This window comes from Ranitomeya imitator, chromosome 1, assembly GCF_032444005.1.
Source record: "Ranitomeya imitator isolate aRanImi1 chromosome 1, aRanImi1.pri, whole genome shotgun sequence".
Lineage (NCBI taxonomy): Eukaryota > Metazoa > Chordata > Amphibia > Anura > Dendrobatidae > Ranitomeya > Ranitomeya imitator.
The window spans coordinates 5,605,679-5,629,568 of NC_091282.1; the positions used below are offsets into that span (position 1 = coordinate 5,605,679).

Consider the following 23,890-nt stretch of genomic DNA (forward strand, 5'->3'; position numbering starts at 1 on the left):
TTCATGCCGCTGGAGGGCTGGGATGGCTTTTCTCGCAAAAGAAATGTCGACTGGGTAGCTTGAACCGTTGCACAGCGTAGTTCATCTGGGCTTTCTAAATATAAAACAAAGAAAAAAAGGAGGCTACATGCCCTTTCAGCTGGGTTCCAGGGGTACACGGCCAGCATTGGTCTGGTCAGTGGAGAACTATTGGAAGGATGGACCGCAGACAGGCTTCGAAGCCCTAACATAATAACAGATGGCTGTAGGCAATTTTAAATTGGTTCCAGGGGAACACGGGCAGCAGTGGCCTGGTCAGTGTAGTAGTAGTAGAAAGAACGGACCGCAGACAGGCTTCGAAGGCCTAACATAAAAAAATTGGGCTGGCTGTAGGCAATTTTAAATTGGTTCCAGGGGTACACGGGCAGCAGTGGTGTGGTCAGTGGAGGCCTAGTGGAAGGAGTGACCGCAAACAGGCATCGAAGGCCTAACATAACAGATGGCTGTAGGCAATTTTAAATTGGTTCCAGGGGAACACGGGCAGCAGTGGCCTGGTCAGTGTAGTAGTAGTAGTAGAAAGAACGGACCGCAGACAGGCTTCGAAGGCCTAACATAATAAAATTGGGCTGGCTGTCGGCAATTTTAAATTTGTTCCAGGGGTACACCGGCAGCAGTGGTGTGGTCAGTGGAGGCTTAGTGGAAGGAGGGACCGCAGACAGGCTTCGAAGGCCTAACATAAAAAAATAGGGCTGTTGGCAATTTAAAATTGGTTCCAGTGGTACAAGGGCAGTAGTACAATGGTCAGTGGAGGCCTAGTGGAAGGAGGGACCGCAGACAGGCTTCGAAGGCCTAACATAAAAAAATAGGGCTGTTGGCAATTTAAAATTGGTTCCAGGGGTACACGGGCAGCAGTACAATGGTCAGTGGAGGCCTAGTGGAAGGAGGGACCGCAGACAGGCTTCGAAGGCCTAACATAAAAAAATAGGGCTGTTGGCAATTTAAAATTGGTTCCAGTGGTACAAGTGCAGCAGTACAATGGTCAGTGGAGGCCTAGTGGAAGGAGGGACCGCAGACAGGCTTCGAAGGCCCAACATCACAAAAATGTCAATACAATGGTATTGTCAGTGCCAGGCATTGAAGGATGTCAGCGCATAGACTAAACATTGGTGGAGCTGTGAGATAATTTTGCAAGTGGTAGAGCAATGTTTGAGCTGGGGGGGGGGGGGGGGAACTGTCTTGTGGCCGGCGGTACAGGCCCAGGGCCCCTCATATTACAACGGTGTGTCTGACGTTGGGTGCGCACCACCACCACCAGACACTTTATTGTACTATGAGGGACCCAGTGGCAGTGCCATCGACCAAAAGCGGGCACACCCACCTCTTCAGACAAACAGCACTCTCACGGGTGCTGGCGCCAAGTGGCGATACCACGGCCCCGTGTGGGGAGTTTGGCCATTTAGTGAGGTGTAAACATGTCGTATGCTGGACAAACAGGTGCAGAAAATTACGAGATTGGAAAAGTCATTCAGAATAGTCCACAGGCAAGACCTTTTCATAGGAAAGCTAGGTGTCAGCCGGGCAAGGTGGGGCAAAAGATTTCGAAATCCAGTTGTGGTTCATTTTAATGAAGGTTAGATCATCTACATTTTGGGTAGCCAGACGAGTCCTTTTTTCTGTTAGTATTGAACCTGCAGCACTGAATACTCTTTCTGATAGGACACTAGCTGCCGGGCAAGCAAGCTCCTGCAATGCATATTCTGCCAATTCTGGCCAGGTGTCTAATTTGGATGCCCAGTAATCAAATGGGAATGACGGTTGAGGGAGAACGTCGATAAGGGATGAAAAATAGTTTGTAACCATACTGGACAAATGTTGTCTCCTGTCACTTTGAATTGATGCTGCAGTACCTGTCCTGTCTGCGGTCATAGCAAAATCACTCCACAACCTGGTCAGAAAACCCCTCTGGCCAACGCCACTTCTGATTTCTGCCCCTCTAACTCCTCTGGTCTGCTGACCCCTGCAGCTCGTGTGAGAACGATCACGGGCGCTGTGTGCAGGGAATGCCAGAAGCAAACGGTCAACAAGAGTTGATTGTTTGGTTGCTAATATTATTTCCAAGTTCTCATGTGGCATTATATTTTGCAATTTGCCTTTATAGCGAGGATCAAGGAGGCAGGCCAACCAGTAATCGTCATCGTTCATCATTTTAGTAATGCGTGTGTCCCTTTTGAGGATACGTAAGGCATAATCCGCCATGTGGGCCAAAGTTCCAGTTCTCAAATCTGCGGTTGTGCTTGGTTGAGGGGCAGTTTCAGGCAAATCCACGTCACTTGTGTCCCTCCAAAAACCAGAACCCGGCCTTGCCGCGCCAACAATTTCCAGTGGCCCTGGAAAAGCTTCCTCATTAAAAATATAATCATCCCCATCATCCTCCTCGTCCCCCTCCTCCTCTTCGCCCGCTACCTCGTCCTGTACACTGCCCTGGCCAGACAATGGCTGTCATCAAGGCTTTCCTCTTCCTCAGCTGCAGACGCCTGATCCTTTATGTGCGTCAAACTTTGCATCAGCAGACGCATTAGGGGGATGCTCATGCTTATTATGGCGTTGTCTGCACTAACCAGCCGTGTGCATTCCTCAAAACACTGAAGGACTTGACACATGTCTTGAATCTTCGACCACTGCACACCTGACAACTCCATGTCTGCCATCCTACTGCCTGCCCGTGTATGTGTATCCTCCCACAAAAACATAACAGCCCGCCTCTGTTCGCACAGTCTCTGAAGCATGTGCAGTGTTGAGTTCCACCTTGTTGCAACGTCTATGATTAGGCGATGCTGGGGAAGGTTCAAAGAACGCTGATAGGTCTGCATACGGCTGGAGTGTACGGGCGAACGGCGGATATGTGAGCAAAGTCCACGCACTTTGAGGAGCAGGTCGGATAACCCCGGATAACTTTTCAGGAAGCACTGCACCACCAGGTTTAAGGTGTGAGCCAGGCAAGGAATGTGTTTCAGTTGGGAAAGGGAGATGGCAGCCATGAAATTCCTTCCGTTATCACTCACTACCTTGCCTGCCTCAAGATCTACAGTGCCCAGCCACGACTGCGTTTCTTTCTGCAAGAACTCGGACAGAACTTCCGCGGTGTGTCTGTTGTCGCCCAAACACTTCATAGCCAATACAGCCTGCTGACGTTTGCTAGTAGCTGCCCCATAATGGGAGACCTGGTGTGCAACAGTGGCAGCTGCGGATGGAGTGGTTGTGCGACTGCGGTCTGTGGACGAGCTCTCGCTTCTGCAGGAGGACGAGGAGGAGGAGGAGGGGGTGCGAACAGCTACAGCCAACTGTTTCCTAGACCGTGGGCTAGGCAGAACTGTCCCAAACTTGCTGTCCCCTGTGGACCCTGCATCCACAACATTCACCCAGTGTGCCGTGATGGACACGTAACGTCCCTGGCCATGCCTACTGGTCCATGCATCTGTTGTCAGGTGCACCTTTGTGCTCACAGATTGCCTGAGTGCATGGACGATGCGCTCTAACATGCTGGTGGAGGGCTGGGATGGCTTTTCTGGAAAAAAAGTGTCGACTGGGTAGCTCGTAGCGTGGTTCAGCGTAGTCCATCAGGGCTTTGAAAGCTTCGCTTTCAACTAACCGGAAGGGCATCATCTCTAACGAGATTAGTCTAGCTATGTGGGCGTTCAAACCCTGTGTACGCGGATGCGAGGCTAAGTACTTCCTTTTTCTAACCATAGTCTCATGTAGGGTGAGCTGGATTGGAGAGCTGGAGATCGTGGAACTAGCGGGGGTGCCGGTGGACATGGCAGACTGAGAGACGGTGGGAGATGGTATTGTTGCCACCGGTGCCCTAGATGCAGTGTTTCCTACTACGAAACTGGTGATTCCCTGACCCTGACTGCTTTGGCCTGGCAAAGAAACCTGCACAGATACTGCAGGTGGTGCGCAAAATGGTGGCCCTACACTGCCGGAAGGGATGTTGCGTTGATGACTAGCTTCATTGGCCGAGGGTGCTACAACCTTAAGGGACGTTTGGTAGTTAGTCCAAGCTTGCAAATGCATGGTGGTTAAATGTCTATGCATGCAACTTGTATTGAGACTTTTCAGATTCTGCCCTCTGCTTAAGGAAGTAGAACATTTTTGACAGATGACTTTGCGCTGATCAATTGGATGTTGTTTAAAAAAATGCCAGACTGCACTCTTTCTAGCATCGGATACCTTTTCAGGCATTGCAGACTGAGCTTTAACCGGATGGCCACGCTGTCCTCCAACAGGTTTTGGCTTTGCCACGCGTTTTGGGCAAGATAGGGGCCCGGCAGATGGAACCTGTTGCGATGTTGATGCCTGCTGCGGCCCCTCCTCCTCCGCTTCAGAACTGCTGCCGCCTGCACCCTGTTCCCCCAATGGCTGCCAATCGGGGTCAAGAACTGGGTCATCTATTACCTCTTCTTGTAGCTCGTGTGCAACTTCGTCTGTGTCACCGTGTCGGTCGGTGGTATAGCGTTTGTGATGGGGCAACATAGTCTCATCAGGGTCTGATTCTTGATCAGTACCCTGCGAGGGCAATGTTGTGGTCTGAGTCAAAGGACCAGCATAGTAGTCTGGCTGTGGCTGTGCATCAGTGCACTCCATGTCAGATTCAACTTGTAATGGGCATGGACTGTTAACTGCTTCACTTTCTAAGCCAGGGATGGTATGTGTAAAGAGCTCCATGGAGTAACCCGTTGTGTCGCCTGCTGCATTCTTCTCTGTTGTTGTTTTTGCTGAAGAGGACAAGGAAGCGACTTGTCCCTGACCGTGAACATCCACTAACGACGCGCTGCTTTTACATTTACCAGTTTCACGAGAGGAGGCAAAAGAGCTAGAGGCTGAGTCAGCAAGATAAGCCAAAACTTGCTCTTGCTGCTCCGGCTTTAAAAGCGGTTTTCCTAATCCCAGAAAAGGGAGCGTTCGAGGCCTTGTGTAGCCAGACAACGAACCTGGCTCCACAGCTCCAGAATTAGGTGCAATATTTTTTTTCCCACGACCACCTGATGCTCCACCACTACCACTACCCTCATTACCAGCTGACAATGAACGCCCCCGGCCACGACCTCTTCCACCATACTTCCTCATTGTTTTAAAAACGTCACCAAACTAACGGTATTTGTTGCTGTCACACAACTTACACGGTGAACTATAACTTCAGTATGATTTAGCTACCCCTTTACAGGTGGGTGAGACCACAACGAAAATCAGGCACAATGTTACACACTCTGTTTTTGGTGGCACCAAATGAGAGAGATGCCACACACGCAGGACTGTCACTGAAGCACAAATGTTAATATTAATCTCCCACTGTTTTTTTTTATTTATTTTTTTTTTTTTCAGGGAGACTTTAGAAACAAAATAAAATAAAATGATTTTTTCAGGAAGAATTTAGAAACCAAATAACATAAAATGATTTTTCCAATGACAATTTAGAAACCAAATTTTTTAAAAAAAAAGGCTTTCTATGCCCCACTGAGTGAGATGCCACACACAGGAGTCAGGACTGGCACACAAGCCCAGAGGCCAATATTGTTCTCCCACTTTTTTTTTTTTTTTTCAGGGAAAATTTATAAACCCAATAAAAAAAATTATAAATAGGCTTTCTATGGCCCACTATCTGAGAGAGAGAGAGATGGCACGCTTAGGACTGGCACACAAGCCCAAAGGCCAATATTAATCTCCCTTTTTTTTTCAGGGAGAATTTATAAAACCAAAAAAAAATAAATAAATAGGCTTTCTATGGCCCACTATTTGTGAGAGAGATGGCACGCTTAGGACTGGCACACAAGCCCAAAGGCCAATATTAATCTCCCACTGATTGATTTATTGATTTTTTCAGGTAGAATTTAGAACCCAAACAAAGCAAAAAAAAAAAAATAGGCTTTCTATGGCCCACTGAGTGAGAGATGGCACACAGGAGTCAAGAGTGGCACACAAGACCTGAGGCCAATATTTTTCTCCCACTGATTGATGTAGTGATTTTTTCAGGTAGATTTTAGAACCCAAATCAAGCAAAAAAATAAATAGGCTTTCTATGGCCCACTGAGTGAGAGATGGCACAGACAGGGATGGCACTCTAGCAGAAATGTCAATCTTAATCTCCCACAAAAAAAAAAAAAAAAAGGAACTGTCCTTCAATTACTATCTCCCTGCAGTAATCTCAGCCAGGTATGGCAGGCAGCAATAAGGAGTGGACTGATGCACAAATTAAATAAAAAGTGTGGACAAACAAAAAAGATAGCTGTGCAGAAAGGAAGGAACAAGAGGATTTGTGCTTTGAAAAAAGCAGTTGGTTTGCACAGCGGCGTACACACAGCAATGCAGCTATCAGGGAGCCTTCTAGGGCAGCCCAATGAGCTATAGCGCTGAGGGGGAAAAAAAAAATGTAGCTTCCACTGTCCCTGCACACCGAAGGTGGTGTTGGGCTGTGGAAATCGCTACAGCACAAGCGGTTTGGTGGTTAATGGACCCTGCCTAACGCTATCCCTGCTTCTGACGAAGCGGCAGCAACCTCTCCCTAAGCTCAGATCAGCAGCAGTAACATGGCGGTCGGCGGGAACGCCTCTTTATAGCCCCTGTGACGCCGCGGACAGCAAGCCAATCACTGCAATGCCCTTCTCTAAGATGGTGGGGACCAGGACCTATGTCATCACGCTGCCCACACTCTGCGTTTACCTTCATTGGCTGAGAAATGGCGCTTTTCGCGTCATTGAAACGCGACTTTGGCGCGAAAGTCGCGTACCGCATGGCCGACCCCGCACAGGGGTCGGATCGGGTTTCATGAAACCCGACTTTGCCAAAAGTCGGCGACTTTTGAAAATGAACGATCCGTTTCGCTCAACCCTAATCTCCACCAGCTCAGTGTACAATCCAGCCATTGTCAGTCACTCTCACACTGCGCTCACTGAGTAATCTCCACCAGCTCAGAGGACATGTCAGCCATTGTCAGTCACTCTCACACTGAGCTCAGAGTAATCTCCACCAGACCAGAGGACAATCCAGCCATTGTCAGTGTTAGAATCTGTTTTGTTTTTGACAATCCGCCATATTGTTGTGGTTTTCTGGCTGCTGGTCTTTTCCCCCTGATGTTGGGTTGTCTTAGGTCAGGTGATGGTATCACCCTTTATTACCCAGCACCTGCCTCCCAGTCCTTGCTGGACAACAGTGTTAATCCACTAGTGTCCTGGCTAGGTGCATTGATAGCTTTCTGTGTTGGATTTTATGCAGTTCTGGGACCTCTGGTTCTGCTATCATTAGTTTCTGTTTTCAGTTGGTTTCTGCAGCCGTCTCTGTGTTTTCTACCAGGAGGTGACCTGTTTTTGTACCCAGTCCTTAGATCTTTTAGGGACCTCCTTCCCCCTATCTATAGGTCTTCGTTGAGATTATCCTAGGATCGTCGGTGGGTCTATTCGCAAGGAATGGGTCACCCACTCCATCGTAGGGTATCCGCATAGTCTCAGTGCAGGGTCAGTTTCCCCCCTCTATCCTAGTTCTGTGTTGCAGTTCCGTAACAGTCAGTCACTCTCATACTGCTCTCGCTGACAAATCTCCACCAGCTCAGTGTACAATCCAGCCATTGTCAGTCACCCTCACACTGAGCTCACTGAGTAATCTCCACCAGACCAGAGGACAATCCAGCCATTGTCAGTCACCCTCACACTGAGCTCACTGAGTAATCTCCACCAGACCAGAGGACAATCCAGCCATTGTCAGTCACCCTCACACTGAGCTCACACTGAGCTCACTGAGCAACTATCAGCCGGCTCATTTCCCGATGTGTGGAACATTACCTGCGTGAGATCATGCCGTGCAGCCATGGAGGGTAGACACCATCATCCTGAACCTTCTTAGCCTGAGTGTCTTTGAACCAGAGCAGGGTTTTCTGCCGCTGCATCAGCTTCTTCTCGCCGTTCTCTTGTCTGCTGGGAACTCCTGGTCGCACAATGGGATTGTCAAATGGAGAAAGCTGCAACCAACGACAAGACACGGTCACCGGGCAGTGAGGTCACAGCAGGACACGTGAAGAAAAGCAAAGATCCTGTCACATGCCTGCAACAGACGGCTGCGGGGGCGAGGCACCGGCGGCTCTGTGGGGGCGTCAGTCAATGAATGCTTTATAAGTGGCCTATGTCGTGGCAGAGGCACCGGGTGAGACGTGGCTCCTGAAATACATTAAGATGGCGTTGAGCCAGAAACACATTAGACAAAGTAGGATGGAAGTAAGGACAACACACAACCCTGTACACACCCTCAAATAGTGACACCACGCATCCCTGCACCCACTCCCAAGCAGTGACATCACACAGCCCCCAAAACAGTGATTTCACACCCCCCCCCTCGTAACCACCCCAGTAACATGATGCAACTCCGTACTTCGAGTGTTCTCTGCTTCCTGCTCCTTCTGGCATCTAATCCGCTCCTCTGACTCGAGTTCTTCTCGTTTCTTCTTCTCAAGTGTCCTCACTTCCTCCAATAGCTTGAGGAATGCTCTGCGGCAGAGGTGACCCTTGTACCCTGATGGGAACGACAGGCAGACGATGATGACCATCACCACTGAGGACTGTAGTCAAAGGATGGTGATCACCACCACCACCACAGGAACTATGGACAGAGGAAAGTGACTACCACGGACTATAGACAGAGGCTGGTAACCACCACCGTGGACTAAAGATAAAGACTGGTGACCACTACCACCACCAGGGCCTATAGACAGAAGCTAGTGTCCACCACCACCAGGGATTATAGAACGAGGATTGTGACCACAGCACGGAGCTATAGACAGAGCCTGGTGACCACCAACGGGGACTATAGACAGAAGCTGGTGAACTCCATAATGGACTAAAGACAGAGGCTGGTGACCACTACCACCACCAGAGACTATAGACAGAAGCTGGTGACCACTACCACCACCAGAGACTATAGAACAAGGATGGTGACCAAAGCACAGAGCTATAGACAGAGGCTGGTGACTACCACCATCAGGGACTATGAAAAGAGGCTGGTGACTATAGACAAAGCATATGTTAATTTGTGGAATGCATACTGATTACGGATTGCATCAGCCCCCTGCGGTGTAGTAATCTGAATCATTCAGAGGACAATTATGCAGCATAATTTAGAAGGAAGTCCTGTGCCGTCCTCTGTACTGACCACACATATTTATACATGTAAATGAGATCAGATCTCCTTTGAGGCGTATTTTTTCTAAGCTAAACAAGCTCAACTTTTCCAACCTATCATCATATGAGAGGTCCTGCATCCAGTGTAATATAGGAGAGGCCCTCCATCCCGTGTAATATAGGAGAGATCTCCATCCCGTGTAATATAGGAGAGGCCTCCATCCCGTGTAATATTGGAGGCCTCCATCCCATGTAATATAAGAGAGGCCTCCATCCCATGTGTCACGATAATATAAATATGCCATATTCGGCGTATAGTTCCAGAATGTTCCATGGCTTTCCAGACACATGCTGTGGGCTTTGAGACCCCCCTCTTCACACTGCCTAGAAAGATCTTCTTTTCACTGCTCCCTCCTACCTCCCCCCTGCATGCAGCTGTAATGTGAAACTCCAGTGTGTGACTGCTTTCCCACCCTCCCTCAGGAATGCTTTTGCAGCCATGCGTATTCGGAGTTGTGTGAGAAATATTCATGATGAATAATTCGATCTCAGGTGGTGTCAAAAGTTATGGAAGTTATATATTTGTTATGTGCAACAATAGGGCTACACACCCATGCGTTTTCTAAGCGCAGCACCTAGCAGAAACAGAGAAATGGATTACTGATTAACCGGGGCTCATATCCATTTCATGTTTGGGCTCAAATTAACGTCCAGCTCATGCCCGGAAGAATGGTAGTTCCGTGGTCGCTATACAGGGTGCCATCCCTGAGCAACGACTGTTACGAATTTTCAGTAAGCTTCAGTCCCTCTAAGAGGAGTGCATTTTATAACTCAGCCCACTCAGTGATGTCACGACCATAGGGCATATCTTAAACCTTTTGAGTTATGAGGCAGTCTTTGCCCAGGAAAATAACTACCAGCAGCTCTGTAAGCTGCTCTGATGTATCTGGATGTATCGCCCCTCCCCCGCACCGCATGGTCTGCTATCAAATGACATAAGCAACTGTATGTTTAGTTTCATCTTTAATCCCGGTTATTTTTGTAATTGTCTGTACATACGATACTTCTCATTTGTATAATATCTTTTGATAATTTTGTAAACACTGCCTAACTTTTGGAGTAAAACAAAATTTCGCATTTCGTTTCTCCTTGCTCTGTAACGTACTTTCACTTCCTCTGAAGTAAATTACGCTACTAATTGGGTTGGCTCCAGACCCATTGTTAATTAAGGAACAGGAGCTGGTGGCGGCAAACCATACTGAGCTTGTTGGGTAAAGCTGGCAGCGACAGAATGGGGTTTATAAGTGTATTGCTCGGCTGTGGCTCACAAGGGGTCTGAGGATTTCATCTCGGTACCTAATGGCAGTCAGGCTACCTCTGGCGAGCACATGGAGGGCTGTGCGGTCCTCCAAAGAAATGCCACCCCACACCATTACTGACCCATTGCCAAACCAGTCATGCTGAAGGATGTTGCAGGCAGCAGATCGATCTCCATGGCGTCTCCAGACTGTCACATCTGACACATGTGACGGACACTTCACTCTCAATCCCTCCACAGGGTCATTAATAAAGAGGTTAAAAAACTGGTCCCAGCAGAGATCCCTGTGGTCCCCACTGCTCCAGGTACAGATCCCTGCGGTCCCCACTGCTCCTGGGACAGATCCCTGCGGTCCCCACTGCTCCCAGTGCAAATCCTTGTGGTCCCCACTCCTCACGGTACAGATCCCTGCGGTCCCCACTGCTCCCGGTACAGATCCCCGCTGTCCCCACTCCTCCCATTACAGATCCCTGCTGTCCCCACTCCTCCCATTACAGATCCCCGATGTCCACACTGCTCCCGGTACAGATCCCTGAGGTCCCAATTGCTCCCGGTACAGATCCCTGAGGTCCCCATTGCTCCCGGTACAGATCCATGCGGTCCCCGCTGCTCCCGGTACAGATCCCTGCAGCCCCCGGTACAGATCCCTGCAGTATTACTCCTTCTCCCCTTCTTATGATCCTTGCATGTCCCAGCCCTCCTAAATCCTCAGTGACCACAACTGCCTGACTCTTTTTCTACTCTGTCCCCTTATTAGCACAACTACCTTCCCTCCCCCAGGTCCTAGTTTAAAATCTCCTCCATCCCTCTTGCCAATTCTTTTCCCCAAGAACAGCAGCACCCTCCCCATTGAGGTGCTGCCTGTCCCTAGCGTGGAACCTGTAACTAACAGAGAAGTCGGCCCAGTTCTCCATGAACCCAAACCCTTCCTTCATGCACCAATTTCTAAGCCACTTATTTATCTTCTTAAGCTCCCGCTGCCTTTCTAGTGACGCTCGTGGCACTGGCAGTATTTCTGAAAACACTCGTCACGTGAATGTATAAAATGGAGTAGTATTTTCCATTTTCCCCTGTTATCACACACGCTGTGGGCGCCGACCCACCTTCCTCTTCCCACTGCCTTCACTTGCCTAGGCACAATTCCTGTGTAACTGAAACCCAGTGGGGAGCCTTAAAACTCCTCTCTGCTCTTTTCCCCCTCCAGTCGGAATGTTAAGTAGCCCAGAACTGGCTTTGTCCAAAAGAAACATGTGCTTTTCTTTGTAGATATGGGAGATAGTAAAAAGGGCATATCTCAGGCCCAATAAATGATAGAAAAATGACAGATGCATATTCGGAATGGGATTTAATATAGCTTCACAATGGGCCTCTTGCTCGAGTCTGGCACGAAAAAAAACAGAGAAATGGATTTCTCCTAAACAGAGTGGACTAGCTAGCCTGAGTCTAGATTCATTAGAAAGCGAATTTCAATATAAGACAAGTTATGTGTATGCCGTTACTCTGCTAAGTTCTCCAGGCAAGATATGATCATTCTAAGTGTTGCTAACAAATCTGTAGCCTTGAGAAAAGGGGAGGGCGAGGGTAACAACCCCCTTTGGGGATGTCTCAAGCCCATCAGTATAAGTTCCTGCACTCAACCCAGCCTTCATTCTTGCCTGGGTACTCACTGCATCAAGACCCCCTGATGAATTGGGATATATGGCTCCTCCTACCAGCATGGTTAGCCTGGAATGACCTAAGCCACATGTGAATGCTAATTTCTGTTTTAATCCCTGTTTTTTTGTGATTGGTTTGTACACACTTTAAATTGTCTCATATTATAAAATCATTATATACTTTTGTAAAACACTGCCTAATCTTTTTGGAGTAAAAGATATAGTATTTACTAGCTCATTTCCCTTGCTCTAAAACCCTAAGTCCTCTGAAGTTAATTACGCTACTAATTTGGATTGGCCCCTCTGTGAGAAATCTTGAGCTGGTGCCAGCTGGTGTTCATTTTAGGCGAATCCTACAGAAATTTAGACCTTCTACCTTCAGGATCCCCATGGGTGTAGTTTACACACAGAGGATCCACAAACTACACTATCCAGTATTTATTAACACGGATCACCATCATATCACACCATCTATTGTGATCATATTAAGTCCAATTGGATACGTACTACTACATTATTTCCATAGTGTCGTTGCTAAGCCCGACTAAGCTTTATCAATACTATTCTCCCCCAACAGTGGAGATCGCATCCCACTAAACCTCAGGACCACCATTTCCTCTAACAAGCATTCGGAATCCAATCTGGATTTTTGTCACAACTACAGTAAGTTTTTTCTCTACAACTTCCGACATTTTCACAGAACCAATTAGATTTATCATTCACGATATGTTCTGTATATAGTAGAGCGCAGTTTTTATCATGGTCTTATATCCAATTTTTGAACTGTAGCAGGAGTACACAGAACCTGCTTTAATCACCAGCGGCCCTCTATAACAAGTCCGAGACCCAGATTTTTTTCATTCGCACGTGGAGCGCAAGTGTTTATCTACGTCTTTTTACTTTTGTAAAACACTGCCTAATCGTTTTGGAGCAAAAGTTATATTTACTTGCTCGTTTTCCTTGCTCTAAAACCCTAAGTCCTCTGAAGTTAATTACACTACTAATTTTGGTTGGCACGAACCCCTCTGTGAGAAATCTGAGCTGGTGGCAGTGAAGTGTGTTCTGGGCTAGGTGTGTGCAGCTGGCAGCGACGGAACGGGGTTTTATAAGCTATTGTCTGGCTGCGGCCTGAGCATTTAGAATTACCTCGCTGCAGCGTGCCTGCTAGCCAGTCCAAAGTGAAGCGGCCTGTCCGGCGACTAATTATCCTAGGTGTAGTTCCCTGACTACCCTGAGGGTAAGGGGGCGCCAGAGAGCTGCAAGTTCCAAAGTGGTACTGCAAAACGGGATATAAATAAATCCCTGCAGTTTGTGATATATAGTACAAGCAGTGGGATAACTAAAATAAGCCCCTGCAGTAAATTGATAGGTCATTAGCCTTGTTTGTGTTTTCATCACATGGTAGCAGTGGTGAGATAACTAAGATATGCCCCCCTGCACAAGTGATAGCCGTGTGCTGGCCAAACGTCAACCCCGATTCGTGACAACACTGCCATGGAGGTCCTGGCCTTCGGCTTCTCTCCTAGTTCCCTGCTGCAGCCAGCACTGTCCTGGGCCTGCTTCAGCCAGCACCGTCCTGGGCCTGTGTCATGATAATGTAAAATTGTCGTATTGTGAGTTTAGTTTCAGAAGGTTAAATGGCTTTCTAGACACACTCTGCAGCTTCGACCCCCCCCCTTTCTCCCCCACTGCATTCGCTCATACAACAAACAAAGCCCTATGGCAGACACTCTGTGCAACTTGATACCAATGTGTGAGACGCTTATGTCTTTTAGCTGCAGAAGACAAATCCCCTAAAACTACTCATTCCCTCCTCCAAACCAATACCAGCCCGAACTGGTATAGCCACATCCAAACTGCAGGCATTTCTTTGTTCTATTAATGGGATATATCGGGGCACCGATCCGGGCTACAATTATAAGAATTATATATTCCGGATGTCCATCGATAGATCTATCACTCACTGAAAGCGCTAGCAGCTAAACGCAGATTTCACCGTAAGTAGTGCAGGTAATCAACTCCGTATTTACACTTAAAATAATTCCCATGATGTGGGGCACATTCTGATTATCGTATCTTTCGTATACGAGATTCATACAGCGAATTGGGCATGAAAATAGTTTTCATAATTCTGAGAAAAAAGGAGTGCATTTCATAACTCAGCCCACTCAGTGATGTCACGACGAGAGGGCATATCTTAACCCTGGTGAGTTGTGACTCAGTCTTGGCCCAGGAAGCGAGCCAACAACAGCTCTGCAAACTGTTCTGAAGCACCTTGATGTGTCTCCTGAGCACACTGCTGCCATGATGATGCAATGATATAACAACCTGTAAGTGTTCTTTTCAATTTTAATCCCATTTTATTTGTAATTGTATTGTACACATGATTTGTCTTCTTTATGATTTCTTGTTATACTTTGTAAACACTGCCTACCTGTTTTTGGAGTAAAATATAAAATTACCAGCTTTGTCTCTCCATGCTCTAAATGAACTCTCGCGTCCTTTGAGGTGAATTACGCTACTGATTTGGGTTGGCTCTGGACCCGTTAATCCTTGGAAAATAGGAGCTGGTGGTAGCATACTTTGCTCTTTGCGTTTGGGAGGCTTTGTAGCAACGGCGGCGTTAATAATTACTGTTCCCGCCTGAGTGGGAGTAGTTATATCATCCTCACTGCAGCGTGCCCAATAGCCAGTACATAGCAGACAGCCCTACTGGCGAAAAATTACCCTAGATGAAGTACCCTGACTGACCTGAGGGTAAGGGGGGCACCAGAGGGCTGCAAGTTCCAAACCGGATCTGGGAAGTGGGATATAGATAAATACCTTTCAGAAGGAACCAGGGGCAACCAACAACCCCGGTTCGTGACAAATTGGTGTGATTGGTGGGAATGATAAGGGTATCTTCCCCGTGAACCATGACAGATTGTTGGAATCCCTGACAAATTGCTGGCAGCACGGTGGGAACAGTGACAGCATGCATAGTCCTGGGCCTGCATGCCTAATATCTGCCAAACAAGCATATTTACTTGGTTTTGTCAGATCAGGACTTGGCTCCCTGGCACTTTCTTTTCCACTTATTCCTTCTTGTAACATTTACAAGACTTCTCTGTCCTGATCTTCCCCACCTCCACCCTCCTCCATATCACTGGCCCGAGCCAGCGCATATGAGTGAGCTCTAAACTCCTCTCCAGGTTTGACGCACAACTTCGCTAAGCTTTTTTAATCTCCGGCTGGGGATGTTAGATATGTTAACACACTAAAAAAAAACCACTAAAAAAAAATCTTAATTGAGTGTGGTACCCTCACCCTGTGTTGTCCAAGTAGTGTTCTGCCCACAGGGAAGGAGTATGGGCATTTAGTGGATAAGCCCTGGCCTGTGCGGTCTTTATAAAGACAGCCACGCCAGCGGTCGAGAGCACCCACTGACCCTCATGTCTCCACAGTTACCACCACCGAGGCCTATAGATAGAGGATGGTGCCCACCACCAGCAGGAACTATACACAGGATGACCACCACAATCACCAATAGAAAACTAGAGACTGAGGAAGATGACCATCACTGGTAACTATAGACAGAGGATGGTGACAACCACCGAGGACTACATACAGAGGATGATGACCACCACTGAGGACTGCAGACAGGATGAGAACCACTATATAGGCAGAGTATGGTGGTGGTGATATCCTGGGCACAATGTACAGATGGTGACCCCGGACAGGACGCCTTCTCTTCATTTGGGGGTCCATATCACATGACTATATTACTTACACTTCTGCACAGTGACTGCCGCATCCCGCAGACTCAGCAGCTTCTGTGTCATCTCGTCTTGGTGCCAGTACTTGAAGAAGAGCCGCGATGTCCTGTCAGACAGACATTTAATGGTACGCGACTCTTACCACGACAGGGAGTCCAGACTGGGAACTTACCCGCACTGCCAGCCGCTCAGCTGTGCCCTCTGCAGGATCCGCATACAACTGAAAGAAGAGGAAATAGTCAGCAGAACTACGACCAGCGACAGACGGGATGCAGAGGTCGCCCAGGCAATCATTGCTTTTAACTACTAAGGTGGTGATAGAACAGTCAGCACAGACTCCTGCCTCTCTGGTCACAATGTTTCCCCGCCACTCTCTACTGACACAAACAAGTGACCACTGAATGTATTGGGTCTAAGAAGAGGAGCTGCGCAACATTAGATGGGTATGGCTGATTAGTATATACGTATGTAGCGTGCCCCAGAACATGCCGGGGGTCCGCACACTCACCTGTCTCTGCTCACAGGTACATCAGGGGCAAAAAGGAGGATTCCAAACCTGTAAAAAGGAAAGAGCAGTCACCGCGTCATACACGTCCCGAGGCGACATACCGCGCCCTGAGAAGATCATGTGACCACGTCATACACATCCCACATACTGCGCCCTCTGAGCTGATCATGTGAACGCGTCTAACAAGTACCACAACCTGAATACAATGCCCATTATGCCAATCATGTGAATGCGTCATACACGCACGTACTGCGATCCACATACCGCGCCCTCTGAGCCGATCATGTGACCACTTCATACACATCCGAAGGCCCACATACAGTGCCCTCAGACTCACATACTGCGCCCCTCTGAGCCGATCATGAGACCGCATCATACAAATCCCACATACCTCTGAGCCGATCACGAGTGTCATACACGTTCTGCGACCCACATACCGTGCCATATGAGCCGATCATGAATCCGCAGCATACAAATCCCATTGTCACGTACCCACTTCTCAGCACGTGACTTGGGGTTGCGCCTGCAAGGGTTAATCTATCTCCCCTCTCTCAGTCCAGCACTTAACCTCTGTCCTATGCTGTAATGGGAGCATAAATCACACACCCGCTCATACACGCTGCCACCACTCACCAAACACTACTGTCTGCCAATCATAAGGCTCACACAGTTAAAGGCTATGGATTCTTTAGAACATACAAGGTTCAACTTGTTAAAGTTTTATGATTTAATAAAAAAGGTACAGTGCTTACAATAAAAAAAAAGGTATAAAAATCTGGAAAGAAAAAGACATACAGGTATGCAAAACAGTTATAAAAATAAACAGGAGAAAATTTACAGAAATATTTAACTTTGTAGTCTGCTTTCTGCTCCCTGAGGGGGACGAATATGGAATGGAACACATCAACTTGGCTGCCCTGAATCTGTGAACTCCCCCCTTTGTGTGTAGGTCTAATTTACATAGTCACCCTGGAGGTCAGATTTCTAGACCAACCTCCATGTTAATATTTATAATTGCCTGTGACTGCGCCGTGAACACTCCACCATTGAATATATTATTTCCTCTAAGATTCCCTGTGTAAAAGTTTACCACAGATAGATAGTGTCAGGCTGTAAAAGAGCCGAAGGTGTGAAACGCTTCCCCTTCTTCCTGGTTCTTAGAAGGCCCCCTGGCGAGATTGGAGACAGCAGACTGCTTTCTCAGGATAACATACTGTGACCCCTGCAGTCTCATGACAGATGTTAAATTACTGCTGGTCACACATATACCTATACATATTTCACTATACCCACATACTGCATCCTCTGAGCCAATCAAATGAGCGAGTCATCCACGTACTACGACCCAGATACCGCACCCTCTGAGGCAATTACATGAGCGACACAAACATCCCACAATCCACATACTATGCCCATTAAGCCGATCATGTGAACGCGTCATACACCTCCCGCAACCCACATACTGCTCCCTCGTAGCCAATCACATGACCACTTCACACACTTACTGCAATCCACACAAAATTCCCTTGGAGCCGATCATGTGATCGCAGTCCTCATACAAGTCACATTGGAGCAGATCACGAGTGCGTCAAACAAGTCACACATACTGCGCTCTCGGAACTGATCATGTAACCGAATCATACATATACTGCGCCCTTGGAGCCAAACACGTAAGCATAGCATACATACAGTGACCTCTGATCACATGACCGCGCTCATTGGGCCGTGGGATCCATCCACGTCTCCCATCCCCATCCAGAGAAGTCACTTACTGCCCAACAAAGTCGTGGAAGGAGGGTCTCCAGGAGAAGCCGTCCCTGCGGATCCGCAGCGTCTCCATCAGACCGTTATACCGCAGCTGGAATCAAATCTTCACATTACTGGGGGTCCATACCCCACCCTGTCACTTTACTGGAGATCCACACCCCACCCTGCCACATTAATGGGGGTTCACACCCAGTAACTGTCACTTTACTGGGGGTCATCACTCCACCCTGTCACTTTACTGGGGGTCATCACTCCACCCTGTCACATAAATGGGGGTCCACGTCCCACCCTGTCACATTACTGGGGGTCCATACCCCCACAAAGCTCCTCACCTGGTTCATAACCTCTTCAGGATGGAAGACCCCAGGCTGCTTCTCACTGTTGGGTTTTATGCAGCGGATGAAATGGGGACTGGCGGCGTACATCTTCTCCATGAGGACCGTGAGCGAGCGCTGTGGTCAGAGAACCAATCAGGACGGAAGCAATCATAACCGGGAAGATCCCCTCCCAAAATAACATCACCCAACCCAGAACCACCCAACTATCGACGTCCATACTCCAAACTGCCCGCAAAATATCACCTACATACCCGGGAGACCCCTATACCCAGAACTGCCCCCAAAATATCACCCACATATCCGGGAGACCCCCATACCTGAAACTGCGCCCCGACAGACATCTTGCGAGCAGAAGCTTTATCCTGAGAGATCCGAGCCTGAAACTAAACACAGTCACTGAGAGGGTCCGCAGGTAATGGGGTGTGTATCAGTGAGAGGGTCTGCAGGTAATGAGGTGGGGGTGTATCAGTGAGAAGGTCCACAGGTAATGGGGTGGGGGGTGTATCAATGAGGGGTTTGAAAATGGAATGTGGGTCATTGAGAAGATCCGTATGAAATGGAGTCGGTGGGTCTGCAGGTGAGGGAGGGTGTCATTGAGTGGGTTGTCAGGTAATGAGGGCAGGGGGGGACATGCCGGTAAGTCAGTTTTCCATGCAGGGAATGGGGCGCAGGGCTGAAATAAGGCAAAAGGCAACATCTGCACCCTCCGAGGAAAGCAAAATTACACAGCATAAGGCGTCTATACTGTACCTACTGGTAGAGCATATCCCCCTACGCTGGGCACTGTATACTGTACTGTAACATAGTAACATAGTTAGTAAGGCCGAAAAAAAAGACATTTGTCCATCCAGTTCAGCCTATATTCCATCATAATAAATACCCAGATCTACGTCCTTCTACAGAACCTAATAATTGTATGATACAATATTGTTCTGCTCCAGGAAGACATCCAGGCCTCTCTTGAACCCCTCGACTGAGTTCGCCATCACCACCTCCTCAGGCAAGCAATTCCAGATTCTCACTGCCCTAACAGTAAAGAATCCTCTTCTATGTTGGTGGAAAAACCTTCTCTCCTCCAGACGCAAAGAATGCCCCCTTGTGCCCGTCACCTTCCTTGGTATAAACAGATCCTCAGCGAGATATTTGTATTGTCCCCTTATATACTTATACATGGTTATTAGATCGCCCCTCAGTCGTCTTTTTTCTAGACTAAATAATCCTAATTTCGCTAATCTATCTGGGTATTGTAGTTCTCCCATCCCCTTTATTAATTTTGTTGCCCTCCTTTGTACTCTCTCTAGTTCCATTATATCCTTCCTGAGCACCGGTGCCCAAAACTGGACACAGTACTCCATGTGCGGTCTAACTAGGGATTTGTACAGAGGCAGTATAATGCTCTCATCATGTGTATCCAGACCTCTTTTAATGCACCCCATGATCCTGTTTGCCTTGGCAGCTGCTGCCTGGCACTGGCTGCTCCAGGTAAGTTTATCATTAACTAGGATCCCCAAGTCCTTCTCCCTGTCAGATTTACCCAGTGGTTTCCCGTTCAGTGTGTAATGGTGATATTGATTCCTTCTTCCCATGTGTATAACCTTACATTTATCATTGTTAAACCTCATCTGCCACCTTTCAGCCCAAGTTTCCAACTTATCCAGATCCATCTGTAGCAGAATACTATCTTCTCTTGTATTAACTGCTTTACATAGTTTTGTATCATCTGCAAATATCGATATTTTACTGTGTAAACCTTCTACCAGATCATTAATGAATATGTTGAAGAGAACAGGTCCCAATACTGACCCCTGCGGTACCCCACTGGTCACAGCGACCCAGTTAGAGACTATACCATTTATAACCACCCTCTGCTTTCTATCACTAAGCCAGTTACTAACCCATTTACACACATTTTCCCCCAGACCAAGCATTCTCATTTTGTGTACCAACCTCTTGTGCGGCACGGTATCAAACGCTTTGGAAAAATCGAGATATACCACGTCCAATGACTCACCGTGGTCCAGTCTATAGCTTACCTCTTCATAAAAACTGATTAGATTGGTTTGACAGGAGCGATTTCTCATAAACCCATGCTGATATGGAGTTAAACAGTTATTCTCATTGAGATAATCCAGAATAACATCCCTCAGAAACCCTTCAAATATTTTACCAACAATAGAGGTTAGACTTACTGGCCTATAATTTCCAGGTTCACTTTTAGAGCCCTTTTTGAATATTGGCACCACATTTGCTATGCGCCAGTCCTGCGGAACAGACCCCTATGCTGGGCACTGTATACTGTACTGTAGAGCATATCCGCTACACTAGGCACTGTATACTGTACTGTAGAGCATATCCCCTACACTGGGCACCATACTGTACTGTAGAGCATATCCGCTACACTAGGCACTGTATACTGTACTGTAGAGCATATCCCCTACACTGGGCACCATACTGTACTGTAGAGCATATCCGCTACACTAGGCACTGTATACTGTACTATAGAGCATATCCCCTACACTGGGCACTATACTGTACTGTAAAGCATATCTCCTACGCTAGGCACTTGATACTGTACTGTCGAGCATATCCCCTACACTAGGTACTGTATACTGTACTTGTAGAGCATATCCCCTACACTGGGCACAGTATACTGTACTGCAGAGCATATCCCCTACACTAGGTACTGTATACTGTACTTGTAGAGCATATTCCCTACGCTGGGCACTGTATACTGTACTGCAGAGCATATCCCCTACACTAGGCACTGTATACTGTACTTGTAGAGCATATCCCCTACGCTGGGCACTGTATACTGTACTTGTAGAGCATATTCCCTACGCTGGGCACTGTATACTGTACTTGTAGAGCATATTCCCTATGCTGGGCACTGTATACTGTACTGCAGAGCATATTCCCTACACTGGGCACTGTATACTGTACTTGTAGAGCATATCCCCTACGCTGGGCACTGTATACTGTACTTGTAGAGCATATCCCCTACGCTGGGCACTGTATACTGTACTTGTAGAGCATATCCCCTACGCTGGGCACTGTATACTGTTCTTGTAGAGCATATCCCCTACACTAGGCACTGTATACTGTACTTGTAGAGCATATTCCCTACGCTGGGCACTGTATACTGTACTTGTAGAGCATATTCCCTATGCTGGGCACTGTATACTGTACTGCATAGCATATCCCCTACACTAGGCACTGTATACTGTACTTGTAGAGCATATCCCCTACGCTGGGCACTGTATACTGTACTGCAGAGCATATCCCCTACACTAGGCACTGTATACTGTACTTGTAGAGCATATCCCCTACGCTGGGCACTGTATACTGTTCTTGTAGAGCATATCCCCTACACTAGGCACTGTATACTGTACTTGTAGAGCATATTCCCTACGCTGGGCACTGTATACTGTACTTGTAGAGCATATTCCCTATGCTGGGCACTGTATACTGTACTGCATAGCATATCCCCTACACTAGGCACTGTATACTGTACTTGTAGAGCATATCCCCTACGCTGGGCACTGTATACTGTACTGCAGAGCATATCCCCTACACTGGGCACTGTATACTGTACTGCAGAGCATATCCCCTACACTGGGCACTGTATACTGTACTGCAGAGCATATCCCCTACACTAGGTACTGTATACTGTACTTGTAGAGCATATCCCCTACACTGGGCACTATATACTGTACTGCAGAGCATATCCCCTACACTAGGCACTGTATACTGTACTGCAGAGCATATTCCCTACGCTGGGCATTATACTGTAGAGCATATTATTATTATTATTTATATATGACCATTCTTTCCATGGTGCTGTACATGAGAAGGGGTTACTTACAGGTTACAGATATCACTTACAGTAAACTATGACAGACTGATGCAGAGGGGCGAGGACCCTGCGCTTGCGGGCTTACATTCTACAGGATTATGGGGAAGGAGACAGTAGGTTGAGGGTTGCAGGAGCTCCGGTGTTGGTGAGGCGGTAGCTCCGGTGTTGGTGAGGCGGTAGCTCCGGTGTTGGTGAGGCGGTAGCTTCGGTAGTGGTGAGGAGGCAGCGGGGTCAGTGCAGGCTGTAGGCTTTCCTGAAGAGATGGGTTTTCAGATTCCGTCTGAAGGATCCGAATGTGGTTGATAGTCGGACGTGTTGGGGCAGAGAGTTCCAGAGTATGGGGGATATTCGGGAGAAGTGTTGAAGGTTGTTGGGTGAGGAGCGAATAAGTGTGGAGGAGAGTAGGAGGTCTTGGGAGGACCGGAGATTGCGTGAGGGAAGATATCGGGAGATTAGTTCAGAGATATATGGAGGAGACAGGTTGTGGATGGCTTTGTAGGTCAGTATTAGTAATTTGAACTGGATACGCTGAGGGAATAGGGGCCAGTGAAGAGATTTGCAGAGGGGGAAAGCGGAGGAGTAGTGAGGAGAGAGATGAATTAGTCAGGCAGCAGAGTTAAGGATGGACTGGAGAGGTTCAAGGGTGTTAGCAGGGAGGCCACAGAGGAGGATGTTGCAGTAGTCCAGGCGGGAGAGGATGAGGGCATACACGAACATTTTAGTAGATTGACGGTTGAGGAAAGGACGGATTCTGGAGATATTTTTGAGCTGGAAGCGACAGGAGGTGGAAAGAGCTTGGATGTGTGGTAGCATATCCGCTACACTAGGCACTGTATACTGTACTATACAGCATATCCCCTATGCTGGGCACCATACTGTACTGTAGAGCATATCTGCTACGCTAGGCACTGTATACTGTACTGTAGAGCATATCCCCCTACGCTAGGCACTGTATATTGTACTGTAGAGCATATCCACTACGCTAGGCACTGTATACTGTACTGTAGAGCATATCCACTACGCTAGGCACTGTGTACTGTACTGTAGAGCATATCCCATACACTAGGCACTGTACTTGTAGAGCATATCCCCTACGCTGGGCACTATATACTGCAATTGTAGAGCATATACTCTAGACTAGGGACTGTATACTGTACTTGTAGAGCATATTCCCATACGTTGGGCACTGTATACTGTAATTGCAGAGCATATCCCCTACGATGGGGACTGTATACAATGTACTGGTAGAGCATATCCCCTACGCTGGGCACTGTATACACTGTACTTGTGGAGCATATCCCCTACGCTGGGCACTGTATACTGTACTTGTAGAGCATATCCGTGTGAAGATTCCCGGAGAGGATACCTTTATCTTCCCCACCACTCACACCAATTTGTCATGAACCGGGGCTGTTTGGTTGCCCCTGGTTCTTTCTGAAGAGGATTTATCTATATCCCACTTCACAGTTCTGGTTCGGAACTTGCAGCTCTCTGGCACACCCCCCCCTTACCCTCAGGTCAGTCAACGTACAGTACCAAGTATAATCAGTTGCCAG

The 23,890-nt window shown here is 47.7% G+C and overlaps 1 protein-coding gene across 4 annotated transcripts in view; it reads right to left on the reverse strand.

Moving 5' to 3' along the window:
• Nucleotides 1-23,890, reverse strand: part of LOC138658052 (myosin-IIIb-like) — a 167,235-nt gene that overhangs the window by 27,395 nt on the left and 115,950 nt on the right. For 2 of the 4 annotated variants that reach the window (XM_069745634.1, XM_069745629.1), the window contains exons 17-25: nt 18,799-18,858; nt 18,476-18,595; nt 18,149-18,234; nt 16,377-16,424; nt 16,041-16,088; nt 15,883-15,974; nt 8,395-8,535; nt 8,071-8,183; nt 7,812-7,987 (exon numbers count right to left, since the gene is read on the reverse strand). In XM_069745634.1, coding sequence (XP_069601735.1) covers nt 7,812-7,987; nt 8,071-8,183; nt 8,395-8,535; nt 15,883-15,974; nt 16,041-16,088; nt 16,377-16,424; nt 18,149-18,234; nt 18,476-18,595; nt 18,799-18,858 — 884 coding nt within the window. Of the gene's footprint in view, nt 1-7,811; nt 7,988-8,070; nt 8,184-8,394; nt 8,536-15,882; nt 15,975-16,040; nt 16,089-16,376; nt 16,425-18,148; nt 18,235-18,475; nt 18,596-18,798; nt 18,865-23,890 lie in introns of all 4 variants that reach the window. The other 2 variants (XM_069745640.1, XM_069745625.1) reach the window with 1 other exon arrangement.